Raw genomic sequence first — 20,347 nt, forward strand, 5'->3', positions numbered from 1 at the left:
GGCAACTACTGAAACATAAATTAAACAAATTTCCCATTGCTGCTTATGGGGAAATTATGGAGATTAGAATTTGATTAGGTTTATATCATGAGACTCAATTTGGACTTTTAATCTATTAAGCTCCAATAAATGAGGCATCTGAATAGCTCCCCTGAGCAGCAACAGCAATAACCACAGCAGTCATGTTTTGCAATATGTATTCTGACAATTTCTTTAGCAGACCATTCCACATCTTTAAGTACAATTACTTGGTAACTTCTGCAGAAATTTCAGGTGTATGCAGTGAGGAAATGGATCCATCCAAAACGCTTAAACAGACATTTTGTGATAATCAACATCTGTCACTCTGGTCTAGCAATATTGTTTTTCCATCAACTTGGGCTTACTTACGGTTGACTTCATGGTCTGTGTGGGCTAAAGAGTGCCAGCAGACTTGTAAATTACTCCAGCTGGAACTGAGCTGGAAACCCATGGTAAAATGCCATTAAATTCTCTGTAGGCTGGGTCAAAGCTAAAATCCCACATTCAAGGCTGTCTGAGGGATCTAAGATTTAACTGTGAAAAGGGCCTCCTTTTATCAAAGAAAGCTGAACTGGATTCCCAGAGCTGAGCCCTGAGACAAGTTGGCTTCAGATCAAGACCACCTCTAATTTATCTGGCAGGTGGGCTCCAGAGGCCTCCTGCAAATTTCCTCTGTTTGCAAGCATCCAAAAGCTCTTCTCCTGTCTTACTCCATCATGTAAAAGAGCAACTCTTGGCAAAGCCTCCCCAACCAGAGAGCACTTTGTGCCCGTGTCCAATCCAGTTTTCACCAAATCCTGACAAAGTTTTTTTAGTGGGCAGATTGCCACAAGAGCACAGAGTCAAATGAGAGCGTGCAGGTGAGTCCCAAAACTTAAATTTGTAGCTTAAAAACTTCAGGGATTGTGTTTAAGCTAAAAAAATACATTCACATGAAGGCTACACCCCTGTTCAGCTGTGCTGAAAGGTTTCTAAGATTCTTGATAATCAGGAGCTAGGAAGTTTTTAGAGACTGCCTGCTATGGAAAGTCTCAGATGCTGCCTCAAATGCAACCATGTCATACTTCAAAATCAACAGGTCTGTCTTGAGAAGAGAATGCAAACTACTTCAGTTTTACACCAAAGCTGTCAAAATTCTGCAACTAACAGGTGTTAAGATTCTGCTCTCCTGTAATGGATATCACAGACCAGGAGATAACTGGAAAGAACACAGAACTAAAGCCTAAATGTAAAAATTATTAGACTGGGGGAATCTGCTGGATAGAGCTGCTTTGTATCACTTCCTCACCAAGCAAAACAGAGACTTTGATCTCTGAATTCATGTGTGTCTTTTTTTTTTTTAAATAGCAACTACCTTTATGCATATAAATAACCATTTATTAAACAAACAATACATAGTGAAACAAAGAAAGATACTAGAATTATGCTCATGAGGCTGCCTGCTATGGCATATAACATTCAAACTATCTTATAATCCCCTAATATATTATCTATATGTTCCATTTTCTTGAAGTTATCTTCATAATCAAGATGCTATCACAACTATCGTGGGCATTGGAACTATTTTTAATTTTCATTTAAAGAGCAATTAAAGAAAGACAGTGGATACACAAGATAATAAAGTAAGTGATTAGCAGCATGCAAATGACACAGGCTTAATGATAATACCCTGATGGAGTCTCCAAAGGGCCTGTAGAGAGCAACCCTTCCTCCATGTGGTTGTGCAGCTAATGTGCCTCAGCCTACAATTACACCACTGCTGACACCATTAACCACTGAAACAACATCAGTTCATGAAATCCTTGTTGTCTCATTAAAATGCAAAGGGTCAGGTAATTTACCAGCATTGTGTGCCTACTTTTGTGGTGGGTAATTAGCAAGCATTACCCAGCATGGACTCCTGCTGGGAAAGAGTGAAACTGGGAAGTTTTAAAAAGATTTTTTGGGTTTGTTTTTTTTTTTTATGGGAATTTGAAAGATTCACAACACATGAAGATGAAATTAAATGCAGACCTTTCTGTACTAAACTTCAAATTTAAAGCAAATTTACTCTTGTATAACTGAAACTAGCAACTAACTTTAAGAAATCAGAAACAGGGAAGCAAAACCCCTTACAGTTTCTTAAAGACTTAAAAAAACCCCCATATTATCTACCTAAAAAACTTCTTTAAAAGCTAAAACCCCAGAGACTGGTGTAGGACATTCTAGTAATGGTCCCTTTCTTCTTCCTAATTGAAGCCCCATATCATAATTTAAAGCAACCTTGATAACATTCACTATTGGCTCACACCTTGTCAGGGAGCAGAACAGTCTCTTATTCCTTAAATGGAAGTTTTGGAACATAAACCACATTCCAATAAAAGTGAACAGAAAATTATGAATTCATTAAACTACTTTGGTATCTTGTGCTATATATAATATTTATATTCCAACTACTGTAAAATATGCTTTAATATCTTTAGGCAACTCTAAGGACTTAAATATTTATAAAATGGCTAAAGATAAAGTATAGCTCTTTTATTCCTACATACAGATGATGTAAGGCATGCAATCAAAGACAATAACACTTTCATCCCATTTGTCATCTTAAAGGAGGCTTTCAACTTCAGATCCCTTGTGTGCAATCTACATAAGAGTTGTTGCCTACATAGGCAACTCCAGAGGAGTTTGCTCCTTAAAAACTACCAAGAGTGCTATACTTCACATAAAACAGGGTTTTCTGAAAATGGAGACAAAACTATAAATTTGCAGGCAAAACAGCTCCAAGTGGGGCTTCAAAATACTGCTGTATTTATCTCTGGGACATCTGGGAACAGGAAGCATTTTGATTTAATATTTCATAACATAGAGGCAATTGCTTCCTTGCCTGGTGTATAATTAATGCTCATAAAAAGAGCAGGGATTTTTGGTTAGGTTTTTGGGGGGGTTTTGTTGGTGTGGGTTTTTTTTTATTATTCTTCAGCACCAGAAATGCAAAAAATAGTACACCTCCATAACAGGGGGCTGAACCATTGAACAAAAAATAATAATGAAATAGTCACTATACATTTATAACAGTCTGGAGATGGCTGAATATATTTATAGTTTAAGTGTTACATCACATGTTTCACGTCCTGTACTATCTACCTCCTTTCCATGGTTTTAAATGTTCTCTGGCTGAAGCAGGAGGGGTCGTGGAAGCTTGAAGGAATTTGGGTTAGGACCTTACTGCATTTCTTAAATACAGGGATGTTGCATCAAAGAAACATCTCTCTGCAGCCACTCCCCAACATATTTTTAGTTTATAAGCAACAGAATTCAAAATCTCTTAAAACTTTTTCAGTCTTCCAAGGAGAGAGACAGGAACCTGCTCTCTGCCTCTTCAAGTAGCATCCAGCAGCAAAGAAGGTCCAAGAAACTTGTAAAAAAAATAAAAATAAAGGGGTGCTGGGTGGGAACCTTTCTGTGAAGGGTTTCTTGTGAGGACTGGAAGGATGGCAAGGTCCTACCATCAATGGCTTCTCTAGCAGAGGAAACAGAGTGAAAAGCCTCTCTCCAATCCAGCCTCAATAGTGTATTTAAGGCCAAATCTTGCAAAGACTTGCACATAATCTAACTTTACACAGGTGGATGGTTTCATTGAAGTCAGAGAGATTTATTAACCTGCACCACATTGAGCACATAAGTTAAGTTTTGGAACAAGCAAGGCATCAGATTGTAAACTTGCCAGAGCAAAGGCCATATTTTATTCTTGTATATATCAGGACTATGACAACAAGCTCTTAATCCCATCTAGAGCTCCAGTCTGCTACCATAAAATAAATAACAGCTATCAGCTGATCCACCTGCTTCAGCAGGATAAGAAATTATGTGCATGTTGCAAAAAGGTAATACTGAGTTATTTTCCACAGTGACCTGATCTTCAAAAATAGGATTTTTCATGAGGAAAAGGTGATGTGGGACGTGCTGAGAAGTTAGGATATCCTTATCTCACTTTTCAGTTATTAGCTTCATTACTTAGGATGCTCAGTCTTTGTTTTGAAAAGTAATAGTGAAATTGAACTACAATAAACATTTCAAAATTCAGTTATTTAAAGAATACCCAACCAATTAAAATATATTATTAATTAAATATTAACTTTCTCTTTTGCAACAACTGATACTTGCAAAGAGACAAGGAGCATTCAGAAACACGTAGCATAAAACCATCCTTAATCAGGTGTAATCCCTACACCAACCTAAAAATCCTAACAAACCAATCACCCTGATGTCAATGCAAAATACTTCCCAGTTTTACAAATGTGACTGGTAGGATTGATGTTGTCAAGGAGAAAATTTTTCCAAACATCTATCTGATTTAGCAAATTATGGGCTATATGTATAACAAGCATTCTGCTGCCTAAAGTACCATGATTTGCAAAGACTCACAGGAATCTCAGTGTTTAAAAGATTAAAGTTGGTGTCACAGCTCACTTTGACATTCTGAAAAATTACCCCAAATCTTTCACTTTGTGCCAGCACTGTTTATTTTTAATATTACAGCTATACTTAATATTCTGCTTTTAGTTATATCCATTCCTAAGGAGGCTAAGTAACTCCTTAAACTTCAAATGTAGCTGTCTTAAGAAGAGTTTTATTTTTTTTTTAATTTGAAAACAAATCTCTTATTTTTCTACATGTTCATGTAATGTAACAAGTTAAACATAGGAAATGGTGCTGGAGTTGCCACAGAATATTGATTTCCATAGCAGCCTGAAAAGAAACTGCATCTCTGATAATCAAACCCTGGATTCTAAAATCTTAATTTCATTTTAGGACTATAAAATATGAGCAATAAAATTCAACATTCACACACACAAAAAAAACCCCAAACCCCACAACCCTCCTCCAAGAATAGAACAATTGTTTTGAATTTAAAACAAACATCTCTAACAGCACAATAAAGTTGTCTCTGAAAGTGATACAAACCCTTTGCTAACCAAGTATTTCAAGGACTATTTATGCTTTCCCCTTGTTTAAGAATTTTCTCTCATTTCCAGTCCTGATAATACAATTGTTGTCCTATCTCTTTGGCTAACGTTTCAGAGATAAAACCATCAGGAATTAGTGATTGGTAGAGGTAAAAAAAGAAGATATTACCTTGAAAGACTATGGAATGTAGATCTCAAGTTCATGTTGGTCTCACAATCTCTTGCAATAAATTTTCCAAGTCCCTCAGAAATTGCAATAACTTAAGAATTTATCAACAGGTTGTGAAATAAATCTAATGAAACTCAGTGACTACAGATTTTTGTCCTTTCAATTGAAGTTTGAGCCAGCAGCAACAAAAAAAATTATGATGAAGCCCAAGTGATTTTAAAAGGAACAGGATCAAATAAAACTAAACTTGTACAAGGTTATTTCAGCTTGTGTAATCTGTTACACTTGAAAGTCAAGTGTGTAAAATTCTGAGTATGTTTACTTGATTTTATAGGATTTTCCCCAGAAGAATCCTGCCATGATGTATGACATGTAATACCAAGAAGTTAATCCCCTCTTTATTTTTTTCTCTTTATTCTTTCCTGTTGGAGGATCTGTTACAAGAACTGTAAATAGAAGCCCTAAGAACATCTCTCATGTGTTGAAATAGTGTTCCTAGGGAAAATTCTCATAAGTTGAAGTCATTCAGAAATCAGCTGCAATTGTTACCCTGCTGAAATACATCTACCCTGCTGTACTGTGATCTGTCTTGTAATCTCCATAGCAAAAAATGTGACTATAAAGCCTTCCTTTCTGCACTTTAGACCTGCTTGGAGCCATAAGATCACTTTTCTTTATTGTTTCGTAAGCGTTTTTTAATGAAATGTACTGCTCTTATTATATAGGACTCAAAATAAGAGCTAAATCACGATTCAATAAAAGAAAATTATTGAGTTGGGTATCTAAAGTTACTACCCAGAGGCTACTCTGGCACAGTGTTTATAAATCTCTAAACAGTTAAGTATAATTGTCTTTCTGGGTTTCAGGAGGAGAGCCAAATAGCAGTTTTAGTTACAACTGAAGAAAAATATTTTGTGTCAGGGCCTGTCCATCTAGTGAGGAAAACAACAACAGTCAGGAGATGCTGCTCGAAGAAGAAAGGATGGAAAGGTCAAGAGAATGAGGGAAAGGAGAATTACTGGAGCTGTCCCAATACAACTGCCATGGCAGAGCCAATCCCAAGTTTAATCCTCCAGGGTATTTTGGAAAAATGTTATGGCTAGGAGCACAAATGTGTGACATGGATCTAATATTCTCTGGGCTTCTCTCCGAAGAACTTCTTGATTAAACAATCTCAGTTTGTATTTGAGGGGAGTGAATGAGAATCAAGAAGGATCAGAGGACAATAAAAACAAACCTCCTGTACCTGAGGGGGACTTTTTCCTCCATCACAACTGTATCTCTTTACTAACCTTCAATCAGTTAACATCTGTAAGAGGAACTGCAAGATAAAAAGAGGACTTCCATTGCCACGAGTCAAACACCTGAGTTTGCAAGAGGTGGGAAGAGGTGGGCTAAGCTCTGATTTTACAGAATTTTCTATCCCACATGCTGAGGTATCTTAATGAAAGCATCAGTTTGCTGCAGCTTCAGTGGGATACGCTTTGGGCTTTGCCATCTGGGTCTGCTAAGGACAACAAACTGCCCTGATGATTTCCATAACCTCATTCTCAGGACATTTAGAGTCCTCACCCCTAACCCCTAAGGAGCCTAAGGAGTTTCCCAGTCAGCTTTGAAGCTTTCAGTCCAGACAGCCCTGAGAAGGCTTTTGATGTGAGAGCTTTCAACAGCACAGCTCCAGTCTGAAAGTGTTGCTTGTTCTTTTTGAGCAGAGTTACACATTCAATGGAAAGGAGTCTAGAAAATCTTTCCAGAACACTTAGCAAGCTTTTCCTTCTTCAGAAGGCATCTTGTTCCTAATCACAGGTCTCTGTAGCCATTATTTGCTCATATGTTGCTAGACAGCTGATGATGAACACAGACTTGACAACTTAGTTTGCTGTCATCTTCTCTAAGTACTCCAGGGTCCTTTGCAGCTCTGGTCCAGAGTATATTTTTTTTCTGTGCCTTGGAACTCTGGGCTAATTTTTCTTCTTCAAGAGGTCAAGGCAGAGCATTCTGGTTGTTTAAGATGCAGTTCTGGCCTGATGAGTTAGGTCTCAAGGCAGCTGTTGTCACACTACTTCTAGAGTGTCCAGATAATTAATGCCTGGGAATATTTTACCAGTATGAGGAGTCTTTGTTCCAGCATGAGATCTGCTGTGTGCCTATTTAGTTCATCTTGAACTAGAAATGAGAAAATCCTCTGTTGCTATAAACCACATTAATTTAGCAGACTTTCTTTCAGCAGTTAACTTAATCCCCTAGGATCTGGCAGCCCTATTGGGCAGGACTTTCCCCATCAGGGAGATTTGCTCTCATGTGCCCACCCCCCCATTCCTTCTGCAAGGCTTCTCCTCAGAGTGCATCTGGGTCCACTTGCTGGTGCCACACTGTGTCCCAGGTTGGAAAGGGCATGTTTGGATGCATGGATACAGAGGGCTGGCTAGTGACCAGTATTTAAATGCCTTGGCTAGAAGTCATTTTGGTGTTAAAATAGGTGAGGAGCTTAAGCCTTTGGGGAAAAGGCAATGAAATCCCCAATTTTGTTCTGTTCCTTAGAATAGTAAGGGTAATGTAACCCTGATAACTCTCTCACCCCAAATCTTACAATGTAACCTGTATGTTTCTCAAGCTGTTCACATATTTGGGGTTGTTTCTTCTCTTTTCAACACCCTGTCAGGGGTCAGCTGACATTCTTCCAAGACACCCAGATTTTCTGATGTCAGTGTTACCTACAAGCAGTAATAGGAGCCACAGAAAAGAACAGCACAGAATGCTCTTTCAAGGGATGGTGTTGGTCAGAAATGTCTTAATTCTAAATCATACATTCAGATCTAGAAAACTGAGCCTGCAATACTTAAGGTTTGTGCTAGCTAATGTGTTAAGGATAAGGAAATCAAGTAACACAGAAATGTGTATTATTTCTATTAAGCAAAAGGAAAATGGCAGCTTGCACTGTAAATAAAGGGACTTTGCTAGCAGGTACTTTATAAAGGTACGATTTGCTAGCAAGGAACTGTGAGGTGCTTCTAGTATGTTGCTTGTTGACCAGCAAAAGTTGAATCATCTGGTTTATATAACTGTCACCATAATCATGCCCACCATACATTAAAGTTACCTTTCATAGACAAAAATATCACATAGGATAGAATTTCCAGTAAAACTTGTGCTATCTATTGATCTGACTGCTGCTGTCGGGCTCACTCAAGGAAATGTACAATACTGAGAGCAATGTAACCTCTTCAGGAGCTGGGGATACCTTAATCAGAGAATTTACTGGGAAAATAATTCTATTCTGCAGCAACTGGTTTTAAAACAATCCCTCCCTGCTCAGTTCCCGTCACTAAAATAGGCTGCTGCTCTTACTGCCTTCTGCTGTGCCTTGTGTCCCCAAAAACAGCTACAGAAGGACTCACCTTTTTATTTATTTATTTTACATGCAGACTGATATATACCTGAAGAAATGCCCCAGATTCCTAACTATGACCTGACTTATTGAGTCTCCTCTTCTCTGCATCAGCAACACAATGCAGAGCTGAAGGGATTTGGACCCTGGCCCCAGTCTACCCCTCTTGACCCCCAGGGGCTGTGCCTCCTGGGGACTGCAGAATCATAGCAGAGTTGAGGCTGGAAGGAACATCAGCAGGTCTCTAATTTGACTTCCTGCTCAAAGCAGGGTCAGCTCTGAGGTCATATCAGGTTCTTCAGGGCTTTATGCAGTCAGGTCTTGAGCATCTCCAAGGATGAAGGGTAAAAGATGGCAGGTGTTTATGTGGTGCAGATGACTTAAATCAATAGGTTTTTCCATCTTCACTCAGGGATAGTCTAATATCCAGCATACACCCAGAGGCAAAATACAACAGCCAAGTGCTGGAAATACCACAAATCTCTGAGCAAAGGCAGAAGAAGGAAATACTCTGAGCACCCATGCTCAAGAACAGGAAGTAAGGAATGAAAGGGGTGAGACAAACAAATTCTAGGCCCACCAAAGAGTAACCAATAACTTGGTAGTGAAATTACATGTTTAGTTTTCAGATCTACAATTCCAAATCCCAGGGGTAAATCAGCAAAACAAAGAAGTATCATAGTGTGAGCATCATGAATTATTAAGGGAAGTAAAATATTTGGGGTTTCCAGGTCACAGATTTGAAATTTCATAGACCCATGGGATTAAAAAAAACCACCACACTTCTTTCCACCATTTCTCTGATCAACTTGCTGTCCAGAGAACTATCTGACCTGACTTGGAAAATTTCAGATTTTTAGCTTCCTGGAACAATTTCATTTCAGTATTCTGGAATTCCAGATTCTAAGAAAGAGTTTTCTACATTCAAGTTTACATATTCAAAAGTTGCACCACTGCCCCTGCTTTTTGGCTTATCATTCAGCTTCCCTGCTTGAAGTGCAGAGAGAATAAAATGAACTTCATCTTAATTCTCACAGTCCTTGAGAAACAAAACTATCTCTGGGTCAGGCTCAGTGGGAAATTGCAGACCAAACTCTGTGCTCTCTACACCTACATTTCTAGCAGGACCAGATCCAGAGGGAATTTACTGCACCATTTCATAGGTTTAGCTAAGGTAGACTTCCTAAGCTGCAAGACCCTTTAGGGGTGGGAAGATGATTGTTTTTACACTGATGGTCTTTGCCAGGGTGCTTATGAGTGCTTTGCAGCTGGTTTGCACAGGCAGGGTTGGTGTAAAATAGCCTTTGGCTACCTGCGAATCAGTCCCCTGCTCTCAGCAAAGACTGAAGGATTCTCTTCTGTGTCCTTAAATGGGACAAGTGCATGTCAAGCCACGGGAAGAAATCAGTTTGGAGTTAATTCTAAATGGCTTTCTGAGCAAGGAGGCACAGGAACAGTAAAATGCTTACATTCAAATCCTTGTTCTGTTACTTTACTTGTTGGTTTGTGTTATTCAGTTCTTTTTCTCTGTGGCTACAAGGTGCTTTACATAAAAGAGAAATTGGTTTGTGTTATTCAGTTCTTTTTCTCTGTCTCCAATGTGCTTTACATAAAAGAGAAATCCTGTTAGAGGCTTCAGGTATTCCAAAGTAAGTCTGAGTTACCTTTGGCCAGATAACAGCAACTGCCCTGGTGAGAAAGCCACAGAGGAGGGCAGGGTGAGCAAGCAATGATTCTATATGTTGTGGGGTTTTTTTAAGGAAAATTTTAAAAATGAGGGAAAAAGATAAAAAAGCCAGTTTCACTTTCATTCATTTTTTCCCTCTGCAAGATGTGCTTTGTGATGTAGCAGAGAAATTACAGGGCTGTCCCTTTAAAAGCCATCATACCAATCAGCAGGTTTAACTGTCAAGCAAGCTGATGTAGGGCTCTTTGAATTACTGAGTGAGGGATATTCTTCCTGCCAGGTCCTGTCCCCTGTAGGCACCGCAGAGAAGTATTATAGGGCAGTCCTTACCTTGGGAATTAGCCTGCAAGACCCCAATGCTGTCATCAAACTGCATAGATTTGATGTTGAGTGACGCCAGGATGCATTCCTTGTCCTGCAGCGAAGCATCATCAATATTATTCTGATTGGCTGACAGGATAACGCACATGTCGCAGAGGTTGATGTTGACAGCCCTTAAATCAGCCCGACTTAATGGTGTACCCTTTGGCAGAGAGGGGGAAAAAAAAAAAGAAAAGGAAAAGGAGGAGGGAGGGAGGGTAGGAGAGTGGGGAGTGAAAAAAAAAAATAAAGAAAAACAAATTAAAGATTGAGAAGGAGCTTTGGGAAATTATTTAACAAGTAGGTTTTTTATGCTCTGACATTAAGCTGGTGTAACTATGTGCCAGGGAATAGGAGATGTGTGCTAATCTAAAGGGTACTTGGTGCTGATGGCAGCATTTTAGGTTCAGGCTCAATACTCAGTCAAGCTATTCCTAACAAACAAAAAACAGGAATAATGCCAGCGTTCTACATCTCATCAGTGATTGGAAATTGTCTTGATTTAAGACAACCTCTGGCTCTCTGAATGTAACAAGGGGTGTGTTTTAAATGTCCATTTATCTACCACCAAGTCACAATGGTCTTGGGCAAAAGAACAGCAATTTAAACAGGGAAGCATTATGTGTCCTACACATTCGAAATGCAATCAGGATAAAGCTGTTTTTTGGTACCCCAAGCAACACAAAAAAAGGTTAATCCTTTTCAGTGCCTGTTTTTGGTGCTTCTAGAAGGAAAACACATTGATCTTTAAAGTTGTGTGGTTAAATCCTTTGAAATAGAAACAAGACTTAATGGGTACAACTCAGGCAACATTCCCTGCTTCCACAATTCTTAATCAATGAATGTGACAATTAAAATAAGATCATGTGGTAGTTGCTGGGGTTTTTTCAGAGTTAACATAACTGAGACACTACACTTAACCTGATTTGGGTTTTTTAGACTCTAATGGTGATGGGAAGAGTAAGCTGTCCCCTTGTCACACACCAAATTCCATAAAACCAAACCCCTACTCTTTAACCTCTTGACCAGTGAACATTTGCTGAGCTCTACTGAGAATATTCAGTGCAAAAGTGGATTTCAAATGCACAAAGGGAAGGCAGAGCTCAGTTCTTAAGCAGGCATTGCCACCTGGTTTCAGGTACCAGCTTGGCTGTTCAAATAATTTCAGGAATAAAACCTCACAGAAAACAGTATCTGTAGCAGGAGGAGCCATTCTTGCTCCTGAAGCTCGACGAGCTGCTGGTCTCTTCCATGCCTCGCACCAGAGTGAGCTTCCTCTGTGGGTGTGTGTCCCACCTTTATTGGCCCCCTGGTAATAGGGGGCCTGCCCTCCTAACCAGGCACAGGTGGACTCACACCCACTCTTTGGCAACTCAAGGCACCTGGTTTATCTTGTTTCTCTACAAGTATCTATCAGACAGATATGATTTAGTTATAAAGTACTCAAAAGTTAGGGTCTGATTACTCCTGCAACCCTAGCTCTGTCCTTTGTGTCTCTACTGTGCACCAAGTGAAGCAGGATTCCTGTGGGGAAAAATAATATGCAATCATGTAATTAATTAAAGGCTTGCTGCTAATGATTTTATGCAAAGGGACAGTACTGAGGCTGCCTGAGGATATTTAAAATTGGCATTTGCCTACTTCTTTAAGAGTTTACTCAGCAGCTGATATGTCTCTTTGAATGCAGACTTGAAATGTAATTCCCTCCTTCTTTAAAACCTGAACACATGTTTTTATATTCAATAAGTACATCCCTGCCAGGTATCAGCTGTGAATTTTCCCCCATAAACCAGAGTGGAGAGAAATAGGAAATCATGTAGAAATACATGATTCCTGCCAGTGTGATTTTAGAAAATTTAGTAGACTTTCAAATAACTATAATTAGATCAGAAAAATACTGAAGTAGTTTTAACAAAATAGGCTTTAAAAAAAAAAAACAACACAAAAGAAAAAGCAGCAGTGAACTCTGTGCAGTCTTCAGCACCCTTGATTACTGTTTAAGATACAATTTCTTTACATATCCAAGATTTTAAATGGTGCATTTAAGTTGTTTAACTTGACATTAGTTCAAAACTACTCTAACTACTCAAACTGACTGAGGAATGTAAAGGCAGGGCATATTTATGGTCTATTTGGAATGCAGAATCAAAACTTTAGAAATCTGCATCACAGTAATGTATATACAGCAGATAGCAGCCAGTTTGGAAGCAAAGGTTGGATTCTTTTCTGCCCCACAGTTCAATGGTATTAATTTAATTCTGCTTCCTTAGTCTTTAGCCTTCACAATGCCTGGGATTAAAAGGGATTGGCAGGAAGAGGGAGATATTAACTGACTAAATCTGATATTGACACCCTTTTTGTGACAGCAGAGAAGCTTGAGACACCATCTGTTGGATCAGTTTACAGAAAAAAGCCAAGGGCTACCACTAAAACTGCATTTACAGTAGCACAGACCTACAGCCTGAATTAATCAGAAAGTGAAGGCAGTCGTTCCATCCTATAGCTATTTTACCAATTATTCAGTTCTGCTTACATCCATCACTGATTTCTTTAAGTTCAAATTTACTTTACTCTAAAATCCAAAGCATTCTTTTTCATACTCACATCGTGGGCTCCTTTCCCTCCTGCCTACATCTCTGTGGGTCATTTATAGCTATGACCACCCAAGATTCCTAGGCTTGAGGGTTTCATTTATTTGGGTTGGAGCTTGTGTTTCTATATTTTGGACACGAGTGAATTATAATGATATATAGGAGGAAAAGGACCTCAGAATTTTGCTTTCAGTGGTTTTCCCTACTAAAGTCAATAGGAGCTTCTCATCAGTTTCAAAAGGGCCAGGATCTGGGTGTAGTTCCATGCATGAGGATGGCAGGACTCTGAGCTGAAATGCCATGGCAACATTCCTTAAAAAGCAGGCCAGACTACAGGAAGTTGTTAGGAATATAGATTTTAGGATATAGATAGAGGAACAATGATTTTTTTCAAAGGTTTCATGGATATAAATATATAACTCTTGATAAATAACCCCTTCTCCTTCTGCCAGGGAAATCACCCCACCAGAACTGGCTGCCTGCAGTGCACCACAGCAATTGTTTGATATGCAACACACTTAATAGATCTGATAGCAGCTGAAATTCATCCGATGAGGATGAGGAGAAAGCCAGCACTGTGGAAAATATCTTCTAATAAGGTCTCACAGGGCTCTGTTTTCATGGACACAGTAAAGGGAAAATCTAAGTCCTCAGGCCCAGAAATAGACAAAAGTAAAAAAAAAAGCCTAAGATCAAAGTCAATATGAATCTATCCAGTTGGTGTCCTAAATAACAAAGCATCAGTAATATATGGCTTTGGACTTACAGGCAAGATTGAAACCTTGGGGAAGTTATGCAGTGTCTCCCATTCCCTTCTCAGGTATTCAAGTGACCCCACAAACACAATGTGCTTGAGTTCATGGTAGTGAAAGTTGCTGGCTCGTAATGGCATCACTAAATTTCTTAATCCAATCAAAGCAGATTTCACATCTCCAAATATGCAAACGACTACATGGCCACTCAGAACCGTCATCGCTGCTTCACTCCGAGTCTAAAAAACAAAACAAAAAGACAAGGGAGAAGTGAAACAAAGGGAAGCTTAAATGGTATATTGAGTTTTAAATGAGGAAAAACACAACTGTCAATATTGTTCATGCACAAAGAAGTGGTTTGCTCCCAGTTGTTAATTTTACCCTTATTTGTCCTTCATTAAATGTGCTCAGCAGAGGAAAATTTCATTTATTGGCCAAATTGTGGTCCTGTGTATGTTTCTGCACATGTGGCTAAAGGCTCTGGCTGTAATCAAACTACTATGGATTTAGCTGAGAACAGAACTTGACCAACTGTGCACTTAACCATCAGAAGGATTCTAGAAAAGAGATGCCAACCCATGTCTTAGCTGACATGTCACCAGTGGATTTCTCTCAGGACCAATCTGAAAAGGAAAATGTGAGTGCCCAGTGGTCTCAGCAGGGCTCTATGGCTCTGCATGTGCCTTCTGAATTGAGGACCTGATTTTTCTTAGATTCAAAGTTCTTAGGACAAGCTGCTGCTGTCCTGAGAAGCAATCAAAGACTGTTCTACACTTCTCTGCTCTGTAATGGATGCCAACCACCTTCCACAGAGCTTATCTCAGTAACAAATAATCAGAGTGCATGATTGTGACTAATACAAACTTTTCAGGCCCACAGGACTGCCTGGGTTGTTGAATAGATAGAAGGAAAAAAAGTCTCATAGAGCATTTGAATGATGTTGAGAATTATCTTTGTGTCTTGGTGACAAGAATAAATTTTTTGCAGAAATTTCATCAGTGGTAATGTCAGTTGAGCAGGCAACTCAAACACCAAGATGATTAAATAAAGTCATTAGGAAAAAAATGACCTTCATTTCTGGAGCCAGTCATAGTTCTATTGCACTCCATCAAGTAGCTGCATATCCACTGACATCATATTGCTGAGAAGTTGTATGCTCAGTACCATTACATACAAGTTTTGCCAATGAATGAAACAAAGAAATAGTGGAAGGTTAATTTCTCTCTCTCTTATCCATACTACAAGTCTGTTTTCCAAATGTATGGATTGGAATCTGCAGCAGAGGTGTTCCCTATGTAGGAACACCAAATACTCTGACTACAAGTTTTCTCATCAGTTAAAAAATCCATGAGCTTTCCACTTCTCCAGGACAATTACACTGATTCTCATAGAACTCTATGAACAGACTGGTCTTGGCCCTTAAAACAGCAGAACACGTGAGTGAGTGCTCCAGGGAAGCATGGAAGTTGTCCCACACTTCTGCCTCCAGGTCTGGAGGACTCAGACTTTAAAAGACAAAGCCTAAATCTTGAAAGAATCTTTAAAAAATGCCACTCTGTAGTCACTGATCAAAAAAAGTTCTTACTGCCTCATAGTCCTGGGATGTCACAGAGCCAAAAAAACCCCTTGGCCAGAAAAATGATTTCTGTGGCACCATCAGGTCTCACTAATGAACTGATTTGTACTTGTGTGGTCTCTAAGGAGAGTGTTAAATTTCCATTGCTTTGAATCATGGACAGTGAGTTTGAAAAGGTGTAGGGAAGAATTTTGCTGGCAGTGTCTTCCTTGGTGATGCATGAAGCAGAAAGAACCTGGCCAGGTTCACCCAGGCTATTAGGGGGAATCAACTGATGTGACATAACCAAGAGATGATAAATGCACAGCATCCTTCTGGAGAAACACTGTTCAAAGTGGGACAGCCTGTAAAGGTTTTCTACTGAAATGTGTTTAGAACATGAAGGCTGATTTCCCTCTCTGTCTGTTACAAAGAGCAGGGCTGCCCCTCCTTGCCTGCTGAAGCCTATTTAAAGCTGCTCAGCCAAACTCCAGCTCAGTCTCTAGAATTTGGAATTGACTCACTTGCCTGTTTAAACACTGATATTGCAATTCCAGGCAATGTCATGGTTATTACAGAAACCCCTGAGGAGGAGTGGAGACAAGCTTTTAACCCCTCATTGCTAGAACAAACCAGGGCTGTCACCATCATCAGTTAGGCTGTACCACAGTGCAGGGAAATCTAAGAGAGCAGGCTCAGGAAAAGCTTTATGAAGGGTGACAAAGTGAAGATCCACCAGGGAGTTCATTTCAAATATCATCAGTTTTGCCTATGAGATCTGGAGTTAGTTACTTGTTACTCTTAGGTGTGAGGAGATGAACACAAGTGGCACAAACTTTCACTGAGCAAACCAGACTCTGATAGACCTTCTAGTTATTTTTAATGATTGAGTCAGTCTGATGGTTTCCCCTGTTCAACAAATGAAACCAATGTAGAGCAGGCTCCCTGTAATGGGCTAGAAAGACAGAGAAGTAGGACTGCTTCCTCTGGATTATTTGGCATCTGGCACTGCTGGAAACTGAGAGAAGTTCTAAGAGAGAAAAATTCACAGAAATAAATAAGAGATAGTGCAAAGCAACACTTGCCTGTACTACAGTCATCACTGCCTTCTGTAAAGAGATAAAGGGGTGTATTTAAACCTTCCAATATGTCCAATCTTAATTATTTGCAGGTTTAGACTCAATATGCAAATTTCAGTTTATAAAAAAGTAATTGCCTACTTTGGACTAGTTTTTTATTTTTGCACTGAGCATACAGTTATATAATCCCAGTTCTTTAGCCCAAATTCTAGCTTTGATTTCACCACACTGTGTTTCTGATTTCAATACAATGGATTTAATAATAGATTAATTCATTAATCCATTAGACATCCGTTCTATGGTTCAAATAACCTCTTTTCCAGCACAACTCATCATCAATACCTACCAAAATGACCTTTTCAATGTCCTTGGCTGGACACCAATGAAACATCCCTGTAGAGTCATATTTTTTCACATTGGCATCCATATTGTCAATCTGCTCGTTGCCAGGAATTAACAAGGGGTCATGCCTGGGGAAAAACAAGTTGAGGACAACATAAATGGAAAATATTATGAATTATGGATGGAAAGATATCCCAGGAGCTATGTACAAGGAGGGATAAAAGTAAAAAAAAAAAAAAAACAAAAAAAGAAGAAATTTATTTACACTTCAACGTGCTGTCAATTCAGGCACTTCTGAACAAAAGCTGAAAATAAACCAAAAGGTAATTAAACAATTTTGGCTGCTGTTTTGCAGATCTTCTATGCCCTGTCTACACCAATAACCACAGCATTTTAAACAGGGCTTTCTAACACCATCACATCCATAAAAGTTTTTTCTTTGTTTCCACTCCCACCCCTCCACAAAACAAATACCAGAGTTGCTATTAGCATCTGCAATGAAGTAGAAGGGATAGGAACAGAGCCCCATGCTGACTGACTGGCAGAAGTATAGAAAGCCAATTACTTGCTTTTACCACATACAATTCCTGACGTGATGCTCTTCTCACTAAAAGCTTTAACAGGCTGCACTTTAAATATTTTAGCAATTTGCCCAATCATATTTTGCTTTCCCAAACTGAAGCCCTTTAAAGATTCAACAGGATGTCATTTTAGAGCAGACTGACTAACAAATGCCCACATCTGGAATACATGATTTTAATACCAAACAACAATGTCCATTTTCTCTGACAACTCTACCTGTGATAACCTTTTAAGGATTTTTGCAGCAAGATTTTAAAGTGCAAGACTTCTAAAAGAAGCAAATAAAGCTCACTTTTATAAACTGGCTCTTCAGCAGAATAGTTATATCTAAGCACAGACACAGACAGTTCCTTAAGTTATGTGCCAAAATCATATATTAACCCAAATAATAGGTGACTCCAACACTCTCAGATTCTTGTGAGGACCCCTAAGTGCTTGTGTTATCCAGCAGCATTAGGAGATGTATTTATAATGTGAGGGGAATGTGAGCCTAAAATCTTAGTTGCAAGAAGGGAAGAGAGCTCTGTCTGCAAAACTGAGGTCTTTACTTAAGGTTTTTGTCAAGAATGCTGGAAATACCCTGATACAGAATTAGAACATTTCAAAGACAATATTACAGTGTACCAACAGGGAGCCAGATGTTAAAGCTCTTTGCCTTTGGAAGGCTAAAAAATGCCCAGATGGGCTCAACTCTCAAAACTGGGAAGTTTCCTGCTTTTAAAGGAAGCCTGTGCTCAGAAGCCCTCTTCTGCATTGCCTGCTAAAGCAGCCTTTGAATGCTTTCTGTCATATAGATCAATTAACCCTGGATATAATACAATAAAATAACTTGCTTAAAATAGGCTTGCATCCATAAGAAAAGTATCCCCTCTAATTCCATCAGGGTGAATAATTTGTGTCATTTTACAGCCAGTGATTATAAATCCATTCAGATCAGTAGGAAATCCTCATTCAGTTCATTCAAGGTCAAATCCCTAAGAAGGTGGCTTAAAAGACTTGAGAAACCATTGACACAATGTTCCATTTAAACCAGAATCTCTTGAATCTCTAAGAAAAAGCAATGCCCTGCATGGCAAAGGCATCATCAGACTCATCTAGAAAAAGAAAAACTGCTTTCCAAGTCTTTTTTTTTTTTTTTTTTTTTTGTCCCCATTCACTCACCAGAGACACAGTTCAGTGCACTTCACTATCAGTCTGAAAGCAGAGGAGTCCCTGGGGAACTCCCTGGAGTCTCTGACCATCCTCCAGGTCTAGTAATGGAAGTCCTTGTACAAGTGTGCTCCCTCTTTTGTGGGAAGCAGAGGTGACTGCTGGGTGCAAAAGCTGTCCTGAAGACTGTTGGGATTTTTGTTTTGTTTTGGATTTCAAGAAAAAATAGAGAAATTCTTTCTTTTGAAGAAATTCTTGTTCAAAATAAGAACATTAGCCAAAAGGTTAGGAATCTCCAGGAGTTTCCACTGAGAATATTTTTTCATTCTTTCTGGGTTTTGGGTTTTTTTCCCTCCTGAACTTTCCCAACACATTTCTCCACCAGCCTTTCATAGCACAACAGGGAGACAAAGCCCAGCTCACTGATCCAATTGCCTCCTTTTTCTTTCAGAAATTAGATGCATATAGGAAGGAATTTTCCCTTCCCCTTCATCAGAGAAACCATAATGAATCAGTTTGTAGAAATGCCACAGTCTCATTTTCTAATCAGTGTTTCTTTTCTGGTCTGAGATTTAAAACTAAATAGATCATCTGAAGCTTTCACACAAATGAATATTTAAAAATACTCTGATCCCAGTCACAGGAATGATACAAATTGAAAGGAATTTTGTAACAAAGAAGGTAATAACAGATATCTGACAGCAAATTATGGTCAACTGCCTTGAAGTCTATGGCAATTTTTAGTGTGTGAGTGCTTCAAGCTTGGTGGAAGTCTCTCTTGGGTAAGGGTCTTGCATTGTAAAAGGGAATATTCAAAGCAGATCTATCAGTATTTCACCTCACTGGTATGTTTTCCAGTTATCTGAGGTTTAAATAGAACTGTGCAGGGGAGAAGAACATGAATCATCAGATGTAGCTCCCTATTGAAGATTTTGGTAAACAAATGGTGACTTAATTTATTATTATTATTACTATTTAATTTTAATTTTTATTTTTATTATTGCACTTAATTGCAATAGGATAAATTGCTAGGATCCTCTGTTTCTGTACAGTAAATGGTAGCCTTAAAAGAAGGGAAAAGGATGAATCACACAACCAGAAAGTCTGCTAACAAATAGTATTATACCAATTCTATTCTAGAAGAATGGATTATTACCTGAGAAAGAAACCAAGATAAAACTAGTCACTGCTTTCTGTTTCAGAACATGTGGGGTTTTCATATAAGTGGGCTTATTAAATTTAACTCTTCTGGGCTAAACTATTATTTTCATCTCTCTAATGAATTATTTTTTCAGTCTCTATAAAGTTATCATAAAAGATGCCTTTAGAGGTTGAAAATTTTTCACTGAGGTTCAACTTTGTCCTCAGATGTTAGAAGATGTGCTGGTTTATGGACTTAAAACCTGAATCGATCTTTGGAGCTCTTTTTTCTGAAAAATCATGGCCATTTAATGAAGTAATACAGTAATAAAATGGTACTACTACTTGGGACATAGGCAGCCTTGTTAATCTGATGATCTAAACCCATTTTTCAAATACAAATAAATTAATGAAGACAGATACACAAAAGCTAAGGCTGTCAGGTCTGCCTGAGGGGGTCTGGACACCCTCTCTCCATTAAAATTCAGATTACACAAAGCATTGCAGTTGCTGTCCTTACAGCCAAGCCATGGTTTCGTGTTTCTAGAGCCTCTCTGCCTCTCTCACCCCTGAAGATGGCCCT

The 20,347-nt window shown here is 38.9% G+C and overlaps 1 protein-coding gene across 4 annotated transcripts in view; it reads right to left on the reverse strand.

Annotated features, from left to right (window-relative positions):
- Positions 1 to 20,347, reverse strand: part of KCNMA1 (potassium calcium-activated channel subfamily M alpha 1) — a 378,417-nt gene that overhangs the window by 31,290 nt on the left and 326,780 nt on the right. For all 4 annotated transcript variants that reach the window (XM_030452777.1, XM_030452778.1, XM_030452776.1 and 1 more), the window contains exons 20-22: positions 16,898 to 17,021; positions 13,932 to 14,156; positions 10,545 to 10,737 (exon numbers count right to left, since the gene is read on the reverse strand). In XM_030452777.1, the coding sequence (XP_030308637.1) occupies positions 10,545 to 10,737; positions 13,932 to 14,156; positions 16,898 to 17,021 (542 nt within the window). The remainder of the gene's footprint in view (positions 1 to 10,544; positions 10,738 to 13,931; positions 14,157 to 16,897; positions 17,022 to 20,347) is intronic.

Source organism: Calypte anna, chromosome 6, assembly GCF_003957555.1.
Source record: "Calypte anna isolate BGI_N300 chromosome 6, bCalAnn1_v1.p, whole genome shotgun sequence".
Taxonomy (NCBI): Eukaryota; Metazoa; Chordata; class Aves; order Apodiformes; family Trochilidae; genus Calypte; species Calypte anna.